The sequence below is a fragment of the Sitophilus oryzae genome, unplaced genomic scaffold (assembly GCF_002938485.1).
Source record: "Sitophilus oryzae breed Bouriz unplaced genomic scaffold, Soryzae_2.0 scaffold_172_pilon_pilon, whole genome shotgun sequence".
Taxonomy (NCBI): Eukaryota; Metazoa; Arthropoda; class Insecta; order Coleoptera; family Curculionidae; genus Sitophilus; species Sitophilus oryzae.
Window position 1 is genome coordinate 10,305,311 of NW_022146424.1, and position 20,101 is coordinate 10,325,411.

General features: G+C 33.6%; 1 protein-coding gene across 1 annotated transcript; it reads left to right on the forward strand.

Annotated features, from left to right (window-relative positions):
• The first annotated feature begins 1,363 nt into the window (after window positions 1–1,363).
• On the forward strand, window positions 1,364–18,559 carry LOC115881582 (cytochrome P450 4C1-like). Its single transcript, XM_030899125.1, has 12 exons — window positions 1,364–1,439; window positions 4,177–4,372; window positions 5,309–5,506; window positions 8,588–8,762; window positions 10,656–10,725; window positions 10,957–11,089; window positions 11,138–11,177; window positions 13,029–13,129; window positions 13,634–13,702; window positions 13,762–13,927; window positions 17,076–17,255; window positions 18,396–18,559. The coding sequence occupies exons 4-12, from the start codon at window positions 8,654–8,656 to the stop codon at window positions 18,557–18,559; spliced, it is 1,032 nt and encodes a 343-aa protein (XP_030754985.1). The 5' UTR covers window positions 1,364–1,439; window positions 4,177–4,372; window positions 5,309–5,506; window positions 8,588–8,653.
• The last annotated feature ends 1,542 nt before the right edge of the window (window positions 18,560–20,101 follow it).

Here is a 20,101-nt window from a genome sequence, read left to right on the forward strand (position 1 = left end):
CATGCCAGGCCGAGCACGATCCGAGCTTCGCCGGAACTCGTCCGTGCCCCGTCCCAGAAATGCCGGCGTACATTTTTTTCTCGGATCCGCTCCGTTCCCGCCACGTTGCGGAAAGCATGAATGTACTTTTCCTGGTGCCCCGACTGCAATCTGCAGTTATGGTATAAACAAAGTACACTTTTTATCATGTCTGTAGTAGGTAGTGAATCTTACAGCAGTATTTTATGACAGGGAATGCATAAAACTGGACAATGAAAGGATGTAATGAAAAAGATAGTCCTCATCTTGCCCTTTGAGCAGGTGTTGTTCTTTCTTCATCAACTGTAATTGGTACCAATTCCACTTGCGAGAACTTTGGCATTGTTCGTATTAAATCTTCGTGTGTCTATGGGGCTGTGTTTTATAATATACTCAGAACTAATACGAGCCCCGTTATCAACTCGGTGTAGCATAAACAGAAGGCCCGGACGTGGCTCGGTGTCTACTTCACGGAACGTGCCCGGCTACATATTCGTAATTCGCCGACACATTAGCCGCTCGGATTAAAGTAAATATCAAGTCAATATCCACCATTTGAAGCTTTTTATTGACCGCATCTAATCTATTTAAAACGTCTTTCCAAAATACCGCCATAAAATCCATTTCTAGGCTTTTGAATTGTTTAAGGAGACTAGAAGCATATAATTGGGTTTTAGGCTTTTCGCTATCGTCTTCAGAAATTGACTCCAACGTGGATTTTATTTCATTGGAAGACAAAGATAGTGATTGTCAAGCTTCATTTCGTGCAGACCAACGTGTTTCTGATAATTTTTTTAACGTTTTTGAATTTATTTTTTTATATTCGAGGTATTTATGTATTTATTAACTGGATTCATGGCACAATGCAGTAAAAAATAACCCAAGCGAATTATATATTTAAACAATAATAATAGTTAAGTAAATAAATATGTAATCGGCTAAGGCTATAATCGAAATATTTTATGAACAAATAAAAGTTAAAAAAAAAGATAAATATTTTGTTATGTTGAAAATTTGCCGCCCCTAAAAATCTGCCGCCCCAGGCCCAGGCCTAAGTCCGGCACTGAGTGTTATATTTTGCTGTAGTAACACAACTACACAAGTTCCAACCCCAAACTATACTTAATATCAAACATTTTGCTTTATAAACTTAAAATCTTTCATTCTTTGTAAATTAAGTTCCCATTGTTAATAATAAATAAACAAAATCAGTCTTTGTGAAAAATACATTTATTCACGTATGTACCAAATATTTTTTTATATATTGTCAATTTAACATATTAATATATTTTGTAAATACTAAATGGGATTTTTTAGTAATAAGTTCAATTGTCATTAGCTCGAAACAATAAACTTTCAAGCCTACTAGACAGTTACTTTTAACATAAATCTGGTCGTATTTTCTACTAAGGCAAAGTAAGGTGAGTTTTTACGTCTAAAAATAACAATCTTAATTTAATAATATTAATATTGCATTGTTATTTTTAGTGAATTAGATTGTATGCCAAAAAATAAATATTATTTTAGTAATTTAAATATTTTATTTATAAATAGAATGCAATTAAAGACATATCCTTTCTATTGTGTTAAAATTATGTCTGTAATAAAAATAATGTAAAGTGAAATAATATTTCTACGAAATAAATAAAAAATCGTGAAATTTCTGTTTCGCGTAGTATAAATATGTGATCAACTAAATTCGTGTGATACGTTAACAACATTACAAGCATTAAAAATAACTAATATACGAGGGTTGTTGTCCTTTCTATTTTGAAGAACCGGAAATTCTCGGTCATTTTGATCCGCATATCGGTTGTGAACCTTACTTCGACAGCAATAAAAAAGATATGTCAGATAAATCGAGATCGATAGAAAAACTAAAAGAGATTAAGTCGAATGCTACAAAGGATGTCATATTTAAACACTCTTTGAAGTTTGTACCGTGATTGTGCATCTTTCCCTCGAGAAAAAACTGCATGTGCATGGCTACCTTTACAGTCTTAAGGCCGGGACACACCTATCATGCACGTTTCCGATCCGGGTACGATCATATAGTCGGACGACTGTATGAGAGGGAAATCGTACGTTATTTTAACCAGCATAGTTTACACCTTTCCGATACGTGATTCATCCCCGCTCCTACTCGACTCCGTTCCTGCATCCGTTCGTGTTCCGATTCCGATTGTCAGTCCGATTCCGATATTCGTCGATGCCGGCTGTGGGACGAGTGTCGTTTTCAACTATTTTGTTTATTTTTGTTTTTGCTGTGTTATTTTTAGTTTTTTATTAAAATAATAAAAAATGTCGACAATAAAACTGGAGGAACTAATTGAAGAAGTGAGGAAATATCCAGTGCTGTATGACCAGACCAAAGAGCAGTACCGAAACTCCGACTACAAAGATATGAAATCTGCCATTTTGGCTGTTCTCTATAAAAGCTTTCTCATTTTCCTCATCTTCTTTTTCCAAACAAAGTGCCACCATGGCTAAACCACTGTTGCTAAAATTATTAAACATTTTGCGCACTCGACTTCATGCGATGATTGTTGAATCAAGACTGGCGATTATATCCAGCCGAAGCCCGAAATCGTGAAGGAGTCGGAAGCATGTATGACATGTGTGTATTCACCATTTCCGATCCCACAGCGATCCGCTTCTGGGGCAAAATAGGACCGGAGGCGGATCGGAAACGTCCATGATAGGGTGTCCTGGCCTTTATGTGCTATACAAACCGTAGGCGATCTCTTGCCTGCACTGATGTATACTTGAAATTTGAAATATAAAACTAAACGTTCTCCAACCCAGTGTGAGTACATATCAATGTAAAACCTCTAACGAGGCGTAGGGAACTTAAAAGGTTGTGAGTTTGTTGAGTCCCCTACCCCTCGTTAGAGGTTTTACACTTGAAATATAGTTTCACAAGTATATGGGACCTACAGTTCATTGCCAAATCCGAGAGGCATTACTTGACAGACTGTACCAAAGTTTACTATATGCTTATGGTTCATTCCGTTTATCTTCTCTTTACTGTGCCTTGTCAGGCCCCCCTGACTTTGGAAATCATGATGGCGAGCTGATCCCTGTTTTCAGCGACTCTAAACAATAATTGTTCGGCGCTATTTATGCCTGTTCCTTCTCGGATGTTCCTCAACCAGGAGATTTGTTTTCTTCCTGTGCCCCTGCGGCCCTCTGTTTTGCCCTTCCTTATAAGTTGTAGGTTCCGGTAACATTTCCTCTAAGAACATGGTCGAGGTATGGCAGCTTTCGGCATTTAACTGTCGGCAAAAGTCCACGAACAGCATTTGCCCGTTTATACTTTTTCAAATTTCCCGTATCGTCTAACATAAAAAATATGGTTAATTTTTAAGGGCCTACTTACGATATTTCAGAAATACCACGGGATAAGCCAACAAAAAGTTGTTAACATAAAAAAAATTGAGTCGTGGTAAAAAACAGCAGCATGTAACAGTAATTTCTCAAGTATTTTATAGAAATAAAGACCCTTCAAAAAAAGAACAAACCCTTTTAAAAAGTGGGAAATCTTTAGCGGGTGTTTCACCGAGTCTGTTACTGGATGAGCACAAAATTTCAGCTGATAAGGGAAAAGCGGTAAATAATCTTTTAGTTGCGAGTTTTGGAGAAAACTGGGACAGAGAAAAAAGTTTGTCGTGGTATTTTGAACTGTTGATCAGTGACTTTCGAAACTCTGAAAATAATAATCCAGATGGTGAAGCAAACTGCGACTGTGTCCAAGAAGAACCTGAGTTAAAAACTTAATTAACTATGTAGTAAATTCGTTCTTTGCATTATTTTTTACTTAAATTTTATCATTGTTCATTAATTTTAGAAATTTATTTTTTTCAAAACATAACTAGTACTGCGTTTTCTTTCAAAACGAAACAAATCCATTCAAAAAACGGTGATAGTAATTTCTAAAACCAACTCTGATTTATAAAAATGACTAATTTGAGATAAGTACATAATTACCTAACCGAATTTTTTTTCGCTGTCTACGAATTGTAGAATAGACGTACCAGTTATACTGTCTAAAATTTTAAAAATGGACTTGTTACATTTTGAAAAATAGCTCCTCACTTACTAACTACTACTGTTACTTGCTTACTCCTTTTTTTTAATCTAATAAATTCTTATTTCAAGTTTTTACAATTCCGTATTATGGCATGGTTACAAATTGTAGTAGGAGCAGGTGTACTCGCAGTTTTGATCATGTTGAAAGTAGCATGGTCACTTTATAAAAAAAGACACATTTTTGAGTTTGCGAAAAATTTTAACGGATTCATGTTCTATCCGATATTTGGAAACTTTTGGCAGCTTAGGAACACAGGTTACTCAGGTTAGTGGTCCATAATTATTGTTAATTCTTTAAAATACTGGATGATATAGATTGTGGTAAGTGCGGTAAGTGCCAAACACAGGTGTATGTTTCTGTTTACTCTTAAAATAGATCGACATCTAAATACATTAGTGCTAGTCAGAGATAATATCTATATAAAATGTATCTGAATGTTACTAAACAACGCAGCGGTTAAAATATAATAACCTACAATCAAAGTAATAGCTCTAAAAACATCTTTATATCGTTGATGGAAGAATTGAAAATATACGCAATATAATAGGCGTATTTCCCCTTACGCGTCAAGTGCTGTACGGTGGAGCCAGCAATCGTTCTGCGGCCAACGCATAAAACACTTATTTTCTCTAATTCGGGCAGCGAAGGCATATCGAAGGCGGTAATAAAAATAAGAATTATTTTATAGCTTCTGAATATTTCGTATGATCGAAAATTATTGTCGTTTAGTTGGCTTGGGAATGACGATTTCCCATAATATTTTACATATGAAATAATAGCGATCTTCATTTCCAAGCCATCTCTGACGCTCTTTAGTCATATAATATTATATTAAATTGTTTAATGATAGAAACTCCGTATTAAAATTCGTAAATCTACGGATTAATCAGTAGTTCTGGCCGACAACACTGCCTCCGGCAACCACTCACTCTGTCGACTGAAAGCAGAACTATTGCAGAGTATTCTATATCCGCTGCGCTGTAAACAACTATCAGAGCGCAGCAGCGCAGAGCTAAACTAAATGTCGGACAGGCTGACGGTAAGGCCAGCTACATCTCGGACAGGTTTTGTGCCACAAAATCGCCCATAAGGTTGCGCATCTTCTTATTTCTTTTTTTTTACTTTTTTTCTTCAAATATTACAGCATTTACATTATGTTAATAACGTTTATCTCATATTCTCTTGCAATGTATTTTTTAGATGTGTTCAATGCGGGACGCGCAGTAGCCAGGGAATTGGGACTACCATTCAATTTCTGGTGTGGCCATACCTTTATCCATGCTACAGACGATGTCGAAGCTATAGAAGTTATACTTAACCATCCAGATAGTTTGGATAAAGCAAGTTTCTATGAAATAGTAAGAGAAATATTTGAAGATTGCCTTATCACTTACAAAGGTAAAGCTTTTAGTAGTTATTTTTAAAAATATTTTCATAAGTTAACATACGTTATAACCAACTCATACATTGCATTATCTAAGCGACATTGAAAATTTTACACCTTTGGAGAGTGCTTTAATTTTAACTATAGTTTGATAACATATTGGCCTGTCACTAAGGTGATTAGATTTTAAACCCGAAAAATATTTCGTAATAATTGAGATATTCTACTCGAAAAGGGCCTGTATAACGAGTATCGAGGGAACACCGAAGAAGATTTATAGCGCAAGCTTCAAAACAGTCAAAAGTTATGCAAGTCACATGTCACATGACATGTGGTGCTGTTAGAAAACTGGATTTGGCGAGTGTTTGCAGAAAGGTAACCAAATGAGTCCAACCTCATTGTAGTAATGAGCTAGATTGATCTTGGTCTTGCACAAAAAACAAGACCAAAAAAAGTATTGCTCGAAATACAATAGAAATCTTATCGTTATGAATATACAGGGTGGTTTGGTGGTATTCCGGAAACTTCGGCAGCGTATTCTGCAGATAATAATAAGTAAAAAAGTTTGTATAAATGTATATACTAAAATGCTTATTTTCGGAGATGCAGGGTGTAGAAATTTCATTTTTTATTTTGATTTTTTCCAAATAATTTATAAAGTAATGCTAATATTTGGATGAAAATTGGTGTTTGGGAATTTTTTAATATGAGAAATTTGATTTTGATGCCAATATGACCCTGCTTGTAGGGGGCACCACCTACATATTTTTTAACTGGTTTGAAGAGTAATAACTTTTCGTCCGTACCTGTATAAAAATTCTGAGTCAAAAAATATATATTTACGATGTTTTTTACGCAAAAAAGGCATCTTGGTAAAAATCGCTACGAGTAATAGTTTTCAAGATATTTGGAATTTAAATTATCAATACATGTCATCATTGACATAAATTAAACATGTTGACTAAATAGTTCTTAGACTGAAATCATAGATTTGAAATGTTTTTGTGCGAAAAGTTAAACAGAAACTGTTTTATTTTTTAAATTAATCGTACATTTTTCCTCGAAAAATTGATGATTAATTTAAAAAATAAAAAGTTCCCACAAATTTATCAATTGTTCAGTCAAATCACTTTATTTTTTGTCAATTGACTATTTCCATCCTAAATATCTTGGGAACGGTTGCTCGTAGCGATTTTTACCAAGAGATATTTTTTATGTAAAAAATCACCGAAATGTATATTGTTTCACTCAATAGTCTTGTACGAGCACGGAAGAAAAGTTATTACTCTTCAAAACAGTTAAAACACATGTAGGTGGCGTTCTCTACAAATAGAAGTCATATTGACATCAAAATCAAATTTCTCATGTCAAAAAACTCCAATTTTCATCCAAATATTGACGTTGCTCCAGAAATTGTTTGGAAAAAATCGAAATAAAAATGAAATTTCTACAGCCCCGAAACTAAGCATTTTAGGACATACATTTATACGAACTTTTTTACTTCTATATACTACTTATATATGTGTTTATATATATATGTATATATATATATATATATATATATATATATATATATATATATATATATATATATATATATATATATATTTACTTATATGAACAAGAAAGAAATAGTGAGGGAAATGTATAAAAAAGAAGAAAAAGATTAAACGGCTCAGCCCTCAACAACTCGTAACCGTATACACCAGTGTACACCAGTGCAGACACGCACACTCACACATTCCCACAACCACACACCTACACTAGTGCACACTGATGTTACTGCCTTCAGGCTTCATCAGTACGGTTAGGAACCAGGAAGCGATGAAACCGATCCCAAAACACAAAAAAAAACACAAATTGGGGCTTTAGGCTCCCGTTTGCTCCTTTTTATTTTTCATCATTTATTTTCGTTTCTTCATCAATTTATTTTCCATCTCCTGGGTTGCACACGGTGCCTCGTTGCATCGTTTGCTTCCTGGTTTTTTGTGTTTTGGGATCGGTTTCATCGCTTCCTGGTTCCTTACCGTACTGATGAAGCCTGTAGGCAGTAACATCAGTGTGCACTAGTGTAGGTGTGTGGTTGTGGGAGTGTGTGAGTGTGCGTATCTGCACTGGTGTACACTGGTGTATACGGTTACGAGTTGTTGAGGGCTGAGCCGTTTAATCTTTTCCTTCTTTACTTATATATATGCAGAATATGCTGCCGAAGTTTCCGGAATACAGTTCGGACCATCCTGTATATTATATGATATAGTGAATAAGTGTTTATCTAAATACGATTAGAAGTTAGTCTGGGTGTTGCATTTTCAATGTTACTTAGTAAAGTAATATAATAATATAGTAAATAAATAATATAGTAAAAATATTATAGACTACTAATTTAACTGTTACTAAAAATACTATATATATTGTTTATATCAAATAAACTTTTAGTCACGTGATTATGCTTGACCGGCACAGCGTTGCCCACTTTTACATATTTTCTTTTAATCAAAATATTTTAGAAAACAAAAATAAATAAATTATAAATAGGTATATAAACAGTTATTGTTTACATCACCAAAACTCACTTTCTTAACAGCACTAAAGGGACATAGAGAGCCATTACTACCGCTTTCCGTTCAAAATATTCTAATAAATATGCGATAATTTTTTACGGCTATTAACTAAATAAATAAATTACTAAAATACTAATAATTACTATTAAGCTATCTTGTACACCTTGCACTAAAAGAGGTTCTAAAAAGAACAATGTTCGACTGCAAGGTCTGCTAGTAAACATTTTAGAAGCTTAAAGTATCACAACATTATTTACTTAAACCAAAAACTTGTAATACAAAACTAAAGTGTTAAAACGAATGACAATGTCAGGAAATAAATAAATAAATGTGGCAACTTGGCATTTTTTACAGCAGAGCTACCACCTGAATCCCCAGGGGGAGATTTAAATTCCAGTTAGTCAGTCCGGCGTTGAATATGTCCATGGTTGGCAACGATGGATTTAAAAATCGCGCCCCCGATTACGTAACTAAAATTTTATTTTGGTATCAAATATATTTTCCTACTTATAAAACTATTAATATTACTTTCAGCTGAAGATTGGAAAGCGCGACGGAAGTTTTTCTCCAAAAGTTTTAACCAGCCCATCCTCAATTCTTATGTGCATTACTTTCATCGTAATAGCCAATGTGTTGCTAGATGTGCTACGCAATGATTACGAGGATCTTTTCAGCGTCTTTGGTCGTTATACCTTCGACACATTTTGCGGTAAATATTAACAAAAACTAAAAGTGAAAAAATAGAAGAATCACCGATAAACAGAAATTCTAGTGAGCCATATTTAAATTTTTTTGCGATCTTGGTGATTTTGTTATTATATTGCTTTGTTAGACTTTTTATACAATAACTAGATTTAATGTTTCTACTATCATTATTCATCTTCTATTTGTATGTCTATCATCTCGTTCGGTATTCTGCCGAAACTGCATACTATTCGGCAGGGTTGCCACAAGATTTTTGATTGTGCGGAACAGGCGGAACTTGACCATAAAAATGTGTAGATAGCATTTTGTAAGCCATCCATGACCAATAACTAACGATTTTATGGACATATTAGTCATGTTAATTCTGTTTAAAAACTGTAAACTATTTAGGACTCTTTATCGGCCAAATTTGTCCGTAGAAACTGCAGTCTTTGCTGACATGGGAGGAAGTGAAATAGGAATCTACATACATATATAAAATGCTAATGTTTATCTGTGTCGTCTCTACTGAAGTAACGACTTGCTCTAGAAAGTTGCCTTTTTTACTAAAAGATAGCTAATTGGCTCTTCTAAAAACTGTCGTCGCCGGATTTTTTGTCTTTCATTTAATTAAAAAAAAATAAAAAGTATTTTTTTTTCTGATGTCATGGCGGATGCGCCAGGCTAGTTGAATAGTATGTATGCAAACGAGTTAAAGTCAGACTGTGAACTACATGACCTAATTGAGCAGTGAAATTTGGCCAGAGTGCGTATTATACTTGTTTATATACATATACAAGGGTATTATGTATTATTTAAGGGATTAAGCAATCCTTTCTATTTACCGTTTTTGACTCTTGTTTATTGATCGACTCATGACCATTAGCGTAACTAGTAATTTATCCTGGGGTGGGCCTGGGTAGGGCCTGGGTTTGAGCCCAGGGGGGCGCGGGCGTAGGGCTTTTGTTTTTTTAAACATGAAAAATAATTTTAAAAAACACATATTTTGAATAAAGCGTTTACATGAATTTCTCTATCAATAAATTTCATATACTTGGTTATCAAACCGTGTTCTCGTAGATTACATATACCTATACCTACAAATTTTCTAAAAAAATAAAAATTAACACATTTTTGAACACAACAAAATAATATCAACTAAACAAAACTAGAAAATGTCATTTTTACTGCATCACAAGCAAATAAAAATTAATACGTAGCCAAGAGTCATAATTCAGGATTTTACTGGGGGGTGGGGGGCGGCACTCCCGGGCACCCCTGTAGTTACGCCAATGCTCATGACCTAGTTCATACTCATTTTACTGAACACCTGAACACTGATGACGGAAAATTATATTTGTCAGTTCAAAACTTAAAGTACACTTGCGGCCTCTTTTGATGAACTAATTAACTTAGATAACTTAAAATCAAAAAAATCAGCTTTTGTCAGCTGATTTTCTGTTCTGCTATAATTTTTTCTACGAAATATGTAAATTCTGAAAATGTGTAGCTTGTGGCAACCCTGCTATTCGGCTAATTAATATAACCAAATAACAAAGTGGTCTGTCAGAAACCTCGAACTAAATTTTCATCTCAGTGGCGCAACTAGTAGGGGGCTAGGTAGACTAGGGGGCTTAGCCCCCGTATTACTGGCGCGTGTTGTTAAAAATTGGTTTTATTCTAAATCAATATTATCTTATAGTGACTTAAGCCCCTCAAAAAACTTGAGCCCCCTTTTTCGAGACTAATAAACTAGACCACTAAATTTACTACTCCTAGGTCTTGATAGAAAAATCCTTGCCAATTTAGTAAAATTCGGATATTGTTTAGCGATTTCATTTGCAATTGCACTTTTCACTGTAATCATATTTTGCAAAGTGTCTGTAGCGATTTCATCAAAACAGCGATATTGTTTTAGATATATTTGTCGGCAAGAGCTGCAACTTACAAACTGATCTCAGCAATAGACTGATCGAAGAACTGGACGCGTATGTATGACATTTCCAATGTCACATAATATGTTTGAAACAGTGTTAATAAATTTAAATTGTAAAGTTGTTATTATTTTACCATTTTTTTCTTTGTTTCGTTCCCTTCGAATTGTTTCGTTGTTTTGATTGCATTTTAGAAATAAAGTAAAAACTAATGTTTTTTTTAAATTTTATTAAAGAGTGACTTTTGTAATTTATAGAGTATGAAAAATACAAACTGAATTTTAGGTTGCAGAAATATATGGCAGAGAATAGTGTGGTGGCATTTATGTTTGGTTTTCCACTTGATCTGAAGGCTCTTTTAACTAATGGTTGGAGTATGTTATCGCTGTTAAATAAATTAAGAAAACTTAGTTCCAGTGTACGTATTAAATATATAATTGAAACAATTAACTAATATGCATTTTAGATGACCGCCTTTAGGAGAAAGGAATTGCAGGAGTATCCAGGTACTTACTTTATACATCTTGTGGCATATAATGGGTATTTCTCAAGAGTGGCTTGCTCCTATAACTTTTATATTTTTCAGATAAATAAACAAAACGTGATACGTTAGTATTTAACATAAATCAGGATTCTCATTGATGTATCCAATAATTGTTTTCGGTCACTCACCAAACCAAACCGGAAATAGCTAGAACTTTTGATTTTTAAATGGGACCCTCGACCCCATTTTACCCCTTTTATTTATTTGATAGAAATAATAATAATAGTTAGAATAAATAGATGTCATTTTCGCTTAAAAAATCGTAGTTTAAATTTCAATCTAGAATGGTTGTGTTAAAATCACTAATTTTTAATCAAGGAACCATGGAAAATAGATTTGATCGTCTAATGGTTTTCGTGCTTTTTTCTGGACTGTTAAAATATGCCCAAATCGTATTTTTAATCATAATTCGTATTTTTTTTAAATGGAACGAGGGTGGCTCATTAGCATATTTAGAAAAAGCATTTTTTTAAAGAATAATTTGGTACCACACACATGGTATTTCGAGTCAAATTGTCGTTACATTGCTACTAAAATGCTACTTTTTTTAATTGGCACTGTCAAAAGTTGACAAATTATATTTCATTCTATTCAGAATGTCATTTACTATCAAATGAAGCAGAAAAATACCGGGGTGCCATTTAAAAATCAAAAATTGTAGTCATTTCCGGTGGAACAGGATAGAAAACAATAACATTGATAATGCCAATCAATCCTAATTTATGTCATATACTGACATACTAAATCTCGTATTTTTATCTAAAAAAAATAGGTTCAAAGTTATAGGGCCACTTTTGAGAAACACCCGGCTACAGGAATATCGTAAACCAGAAGAAATATAAACATAATTAAATTAGAGAAAGTTGCTGAACCCTACTCTACTATCTGCATGTGAAGGGTCATAAAAAGTGAACGAGTCGTTTATTCGAAAGAGTATTAAAATGTATCGTGAGATTCGATGCACCGCTTAGAATATGATTCATTCAATTGAATCGTGGCCATCACCGATCCATAAAAACGAACGAGTCATGCCTGAAAATGCGTCGCGATAATTAAATCGCATCACAATGCGACTCGTTCTTTTCTACGGTTCGTTCATTCAACGAACGAATCGTAAGATTTCATTATGAGAAATTGAATCGAGTGAATCGATTCACTAAAAAGAATCGTAATGCCCATCATTAATTCGCATTGCTACTTTTCTTACTCTACAGCCTTATTAGTTCAGTCATTGGGGATCAAAAAAGGGGCCTGCTTGGAAAAAAGTCCGGAAGTTTTGCAACTTTGCAGGTTTATAGGTTTTGGGGTCCCCAACTAAAATCCATAAAATGCACATCTCCAGATTTGCCGCCGGCGCCGCCATCTTGCCAAGATGGCGCCCAAAATCGGTATTTTGTGAATAACTCGAAAACTATGCGTTTTTCGCGAAAATTTGAGGAGAGCAAAATTATAGAGAATAACATTTCCTATAAACAAAGTTTTATGAGAATTTTCGCTAAAGTCAACCTTTTAGGCACAAAATCCCTGGAAATTTTACAATTTTACGTAAAATATGATATATTATGTATAGTCGATTTTCCGAAGTCAAATGTCGATTAGGGTTCACTAAAACTAGTTTTAGTTTAGTTGTGCATTTTATGGATTTTAGTTGGGGACCCCAAAACCTATAAACCTGCAAAGTTGCAAAACTTCCGGACTTTTTTCCAAACAAAAATCCCCAGTGACTGAACTATATTAGTTATTAGGTAATTTTATTAATTTAGCGAAATAGTATAATTAAAAAGAATATTATAAAAAATCAATCTGATTTTAGTTGTAGGTTCCCAGTTATCGTTTCTGGATGCAATGATAAGCCGAGGTGATCTTTTTCACCCAAGCATTATTTCCAAAGAATTATTGATTTTTTTATTAGCCGTAAGTAAAGATCTACTCTAGGTAAGTAAAAATCCACAGTTATACGGACGACTGAACAGACATTACAGATTGAGTGAATAAAAAATAAAACTAGTACGAGTACGGTAGTACAGAACAAAACTTAGGCGTGCCAGACATGTGACAATACAGGGTGTTTCAAAAAGCATTTGCTTAAGCTTCCTCGCGTACAAATAAGACTTATTTTTTATATCAACATAGGTCCGATTCTGCTTTGTCTCGTAGCTATAGGGGATTAAAGTTTTCATGTTTTTTTTTCGAGTTATTATAATTTTCTTCCAAGTGTTTTTAGTGATTCGAATTGGTATTAGGACTTCGATTAAGCCAAATTAATAAAATTGATTTTATATCAAGGAGACCGAAATCGACAAAATATCAATAGACAACAATAACTTATACATGGTGTCATATTATATTTTTTTTTCTATTTTACAAAGCTTTTTCTTAACGAAAAATAATGATAATACTGACTGAATAAAATTTTAGGCTACAGACACTACCGGAAACGGATTGACTTTTACTTTTACATTATTGGGAATGCATCCAGAAATTCAGGTAAATATACAAATAATATAAAAGAATGTTGGGGTATTAAATATAATTTGTCATTAAAGAAAAAAGTATATGAAGAGGTAATAACGGAGATTGGTCGCGATACACCAATTGAAACACATCATTTACCAAAACTGAAATATACTGAAAGAGTTATATCTGAAAGTTTGAGGCTGCTCCCGCCCGTGCCTTTGGTGGCCAGATATCTTAATAAGGACATTCAAATTGGTATGGTTTTTATTTGATTATACTATATTTAGGGTTGCCAGACGTCCGGGATTTTCGGGAAAATTCCGGATTTTGCAGAGCGTGATGCAGAGCGGAGATGCAGAGCGCGCGCAACTTGAAAACATGCACGCACCAATATAGGGGAATTGGTGCACGCGCGCCCCGCTGTTGCAGCGCGCTAATGTACAGGGTGTCCTATTTTCGTGTGTTTTACAGGGTATCTCACTTACAAGTAGAGATACAAAGATACGGTTTTCACATCATTCTGCTACTTATTTCAGGAACTAAGAGGACTTTGACAAATCTGTGTATACCATCTTTACTTTCATAAAAAAGTAGCAATGTGAAAACCGCATCTTTGTATCTCTACCCGTAAGCGAGATACCCCGTAAAACACACGAAAATGGGACACCCTGTACAGGGTGGGTTAAATTCGACGCTTTTAAATGGAAACACCCTTTTCTATAGGAGATAGACGAAAACTAATATCGGTGTCTGGAGCTCAATTTTCATCAAAAACATGATGGTGAAAACCGCACATCAATATCTGTTACCGTTTCGGAGTTACGGGGTGTTTTTCAAAAATGTGCATCTTTAACAAATCGCTGTAACTTTTTTGCTATGGAAAATTTTGTATTTCTATGAAAACATTTCCAAATCACCTTTTTACGTAGAAATTAATGGTTTAAGTATAATTTTTTTAAAATTAATAATTTAAGAGTTATCAACAGAATAATTGATTTTTTATTTGGCACACCCTCTATATTTTTAATTAACTGAAAGAATTTAAAATTACCTTTCCAAAAATATAGCACACTTGATATTTTGTTATAATCCCCTTCGAAATACAGAATTTTAACTATATAGTAGGCTTTGGACCCCTTATTGATGATATGCCCTTCATGGAACTCAAAAACATATTTTTCCAGCAAGACGACACACCGCCTCTGAACGCTGAAGTTCTCAGCAAATTTTTGCAGCCAATTTCAAAAATAATTGAATAGCTAACCAAGATCTCAGCTGTTACTTAGTGCCCATGGATCTAATCCTATGAATATATTTGCGGAAGAATAAAGATTCCTTATTCTTCCGTATAATCTAGACAAGAATTAGAAATACTTAGGAGTTATAAGAGGGTATCTTTCACCCCTACTGAGTTAATGAATTCCGCGAGAAATGTTCAAAAACTGCCCCGTCTGTCCATAAACAGAAGACGGTCGATATGTCGAACACCTGTAGCAAAATCTCATGTCTTGGTTTGCTATTTATATTTATTGTTATTAGATATAGTTTAAATGTGTTGATGTTGGTTAAATATATTTTAAATTGTTATAAAATTCTGCATCTCTCATAGCAAATATTATTTTCGTTTTAATTGATGCTCACAGCTAGAATTTTTTTGCATTACAGCCGGTGCCGTTCAAAGCCTACTTATTTAAAGCGGGCGAATTTTTTTATATACTCTATATCTCGAAGAGGAATCGAGCAAAATATCAAGTGTGTTATATTTTGGAAAAGTAATTTTAAATTATTTTCAATAAATTAAAAATATACAGGGTGTCCCATATAAAAAATCAAATTTTCTGTTGATAATTCTTAAATTATTAATTTTAAAAAAATTATACTTAAACCATTAAATTCTACGTAAAAAGGTGCTTTGGAAATGTTTTCATAAAAATACAAAATTTTCCATAGCAAAAAAGTTACAGCGATTTGTTAAAAATGCATATTTTTGAAAAACACCGCGTAACTCCGAAACGGTAATAGATATAGATATGCGGTTTGCACCATCATGTTTTTGACAAAAATTGAGCTCCTCCTAGTTTTTGTCTATCTCCTATAGAAAAGGGTGTTTCCATTTAAAAGCGTCGAATTTGACCCACCCTGTACAGTACGCCTATCCTAGTCTAAGAGCTAGCAACGTTATCGAGAAAGTATTTTAAGACGTCTGGCTCTTTGATATATCTTTTACTATGCTCTCTGGAACAGCATATATCCTATATATATATTTTTTTTAATTTAGTCCTATAAATTCTAGTATTGTATATAAATCGAACCTGTCTCCATAGCGCAGTGCGTAGAGTTTCCGACTACGAGCCGACGATTCAGAGTTTGAATCTGGGTCAGGGCAAAGACTTTTTTTTATTTTATTTTCGTATATATTCTGATAGGAAAGTATTAAATAATTCTGGGGATTAAAAAAAAACAAATATTTAATACTTTACTTTCAGAATATAAACGAAAATAAAATAAAAAAGTTTTTATACTGACCTGGATTCGAACTCTGACTCCTCGGTTTGTGGTCTGAAACTCTAAGCACTGAGCTATGGAGACTCGGTCTCGGTCGGTTTATATTCAATACTAGAATCTAAAGGACTAATAAAATATAGGATCTTCTTTCAATGCGCAGTAGGGAAAGCAACGTTTACCGGCAGCCAGACGGGCCGCATGCTGTTCTAGAGAGCATAGTAAAAGATATACCAAAGAGCCAGACGTCTTAAAATACTTGTTTTTTCGACGTTGCTAGCTCTCGTACTATGCGGTTTGTAGCTACGGGGCATCCGTAGCGATATTCTCTGTTACCGTTTAATCGATGTTTCTCGTTAAAAATTAGACGACGCGTTCCATCATTTGCAAGTAGCCAATGAAATGAATGGGCGGTGTATTTTGTTAGGTAATTTGTGATTTTGTGGTGACTTACTCGTCAAGTCCACGTGGACCTCTGCCGCTTCTATATAGGGAGCGATTTATAAAATATATCCCTGTTTATTTAAATGTTTTTTGTTAGCATTATTTTTATAGAAACAGATCCAGTGGACGTACTTTATACGCACTTTAACATTGTTTTGAACGCCGGGATGAAAATAACTTGACATTATAAAAGTTTTCCTTTTCTATATCCAAAAATAGTATTTTTTTACATCGAAAAGTATGTCGCTTTCACAAATAACAAAGTCGCAACTCGTAAATTTTCAAAAAAAATAAAGAAAAGCCACAAAATTGACGTCAATGAATTGACATAATTTCCTATAATGTTTCGATCAATAATTTGTTTTAGCGTCAATTCCAACCACTAATAATTCTAAAATCGTCAAATACAGTATTGCCAACTATTTCAATCATTGTTGATCACTTCGTATAATTTCAGGCGACAAAACATTTCCTAAAGGAGCCAATGTAATACTCTATACCCATGCTCTGCATCGTAATAGCAAATATTGGCCGAATCCAGAGAAGTTTGACCCAGACAGGTTTCTACCAGAAGAAATTGCTAAAAGACCGCCATATTGCTACATGACGTTTTCAGGGGGGCCAAGAAATTGTATAGGTGACTATCATATATCATATCCATCACCATCATCAAGAGTAGATTTCTAAACAATTTTGTAAAAAAAGCTTTGTTGTTGTAACTGCTAACAAATAATAATAATATAACTTTTAAATGGCAAAACTTTTTAGTGGCTTTCTTCTTTATGTACCGTCTCCATATCGGAGGTTGGCTATCACCATTGCTATTTTGACCTTGGAAGCTGCGGCCCTAAATAGGTCAGATGACGTGACATTAAAGACAGATGTTCACACAGATGTTCATTGGGCACTCCAGTTTTAATGACAATCATGTATTTGGTCTTTTTAACATTGAGTGTCAGACCATATTCTCGACTAGTTGTGATGACGTTATTTAACATATTCTGAAGGTCTTGCATGTTTTCAGCGAGAAGGACTGTATCGTCCGCGTAGCGCAAATTGTTCAGTGGTATGCCGTTAACTAGTATTCCACCAGCATCATTTTCGAGGGCTTTGTTAAAGATTTCCTCTGAGTAGACGTTGAAAAGGAATGGTGAAAGAACACATCCCTGTCTAAATCCTCGTTTGATATCCACTGCTCTCGTCAGTTCAGATTGGACGCAGATGCACTTTGATTGAGGTACAGTTTTACTATTGTTTGTATATCTCTTGAGATATACATAGAGAGATACATCTTGAGATACAAGAGATATACGAAAACAAATACATGCACTTAATGCTGAAATTGTCATTAATTGTTACAGTCTTCTTGAAAGACGAATATCTCCAACAACAAAAACGCTGTTGAGATGAATAAAACACAAATTATTGAGAAAAGATATATCTTCATAAAGTAGTTTTAAATGTCTTACTTTGATTCCATAGGGTGTTTCAAGCACTGACTGGTCAAAATATCAACAATTTGTTTTCCCTCGTATAATAGACACATGGGGACTTTACTTTTTAAATTGAAAAGAGTCAAATATTTTCACTACAAATTCTTAAAAAAATCATCAAAATCGACCGACTAGAACAAAATATATTAACAAAGAATGATTAATAATAATATGTAAAATGAACTTAAAATATATGAAAATGTTACAGTGACAGTTTTTCGTTTCAGTCAAGATATATAATGAAACCAAATATCCTTCTTTTAATAATAATGTGTTTTTTATAGGCAAACTATACGCAATGATGTCTATGAAGGTGGTGGTGGCCAATGTGATTCGACATTTTCGGATATCATCCAAATATCGCTCAGTTGATGAGATGGAGTTGAGAGGCTTAATCACAATGAGAACGAAAGGCGATATTGACTGCCATTTTTCACCCAGAAATTAATTAAAAACATTTAAATAATAATTATAATTATTATTGTTACTCTGTAATCAATAAAGTGATACAAAGACAAAAATAAATACAGTTTTGTAATATCGTCGATATTATATAAAGTATAAGTGTATTTTTTACTTTGTGAAGTTTATAACATTTGATTTTATAATTTAATTGACGCTTTCCGCGATAGTGTGTTTGGTCTCGGGTGCTATTTGTCTTTGTACTCTTTAGTCATTGGAGACAAAACAGTCAGGGTTTGTCAGCCCGGCGCCGCTGGAGAATGTCCATGATTGCCACCAAGAAAATTAATAATCGCGCTCCCGATGACGCTACTAAAAGTTTATTTGGTATCGCTTATAGTAATGAAAATATTAAAAAGCTTGATAGCGTAAAAAATACAACCTTTTAAGAACTGATTTTTTTTATAGGTTTAGTATCAAACATTATCAAAATTAAACACTAATTCACCACAATACACAAAACACGTTATTTTTGCACTGGACCGTAACCACCGTAATAACAAGGCCGGACAGCTTATTCGTGACGTCATCAACTGGAGGTCTAAACTTTGATTGCATTTGATACACTTTATACGTATATAATGAATATAAACTTTAATTGCACCGAATTTTTAATAAATAATATTTAAATATAAAATTTAAAAAATATCAGATTGATATCCCATCTCACATTACCCATCGTCATTGTATTTATTTATGCTGTAAGTGTGTCTAAGTTTCTTTTATTTCCTTTTCCAACTCTATCATTATTTTTTAACAACAGTAGTTTTTCAGACGTTTATTTCTAATAGAATTTATTGCAGTTTTTACAATAACTTAGCATTATAAATAGTACATTGCGGAAATTTTAATAATGGTGTTATTACTTTTAATATAATCCAAAGAAATTTTTGATAAAAATATTTTTTTATTGTGAATTTTGAGAAACTCCTCATGGCTTTGCAAAACTTTGTTAAAAAATATAAATTCAAATAAAACTATATTAGTTATTTCATCTTTTGGAAACCCAAAACTGCCTTTAGTAAGGTTTTTTATAAGTGAATTTTGTTCAGCATCAGTGTTTGAAAATGTTAAATAATTTTTAGGGACATTAATGATTGAATCTTAAGTTTCTTTTCGCCTTCATATAAATGTCGAACACAAATACTGTACTGACTCCCAGCTAACTGTCTATATTTTCCAAACCTACTTTCAAGAGGATCAGTTTGCAAGTTCTCTAGTAAAACATACCTCATATTTTACTCATTAAAACAATATTTTATTACTTCAAGCTCAACCTGTTACTCAACTCAAGTTATTAATTTTAATATTGAACACAGATAAAAGTTAGAAATTGTTTATTATTTTTATGGCATTTTAAAGAATTTAGGAAAAAACAAGCATGACTAATAATTTCATCTGTATAACTATCAGGGTTCGGGAAACTACATGTTACTCCTAAAAACTACATAAACTACATTACATGTAGTTAATCGATGTAGAGGGTGTAGTTTATGTAACTTTAAAATATGTAAGGTTTGAGGTGAGG

What these genes read in the sequence shown, in the direction of transcription:
- LOC115881582 (XM_030899125.1), top strand. Translation starts at nt 8,654, where the DNA reads ATGTGCATTACTTTCATCGTAATAGCCAATGTGTTGCTAGATGTGCTA. An exon ending in GAATGCATCCAGAAATTCAG is followed by an intron (nt 13,703 to 13,761) that starts GTAAATATACAA and finishes TTGTCATTAAAG; the next exon opens with AAAAAAGTATATGAAGAGGT. An exon ending in GGGGCCAAGAAATTGTATAG is followed by an intron (nt 17,256 to 18,395) that starts GTGACTATCATA and finishes TGTTTTTTATAG; the next exon opens with GCAAACTATACGCAATGATG.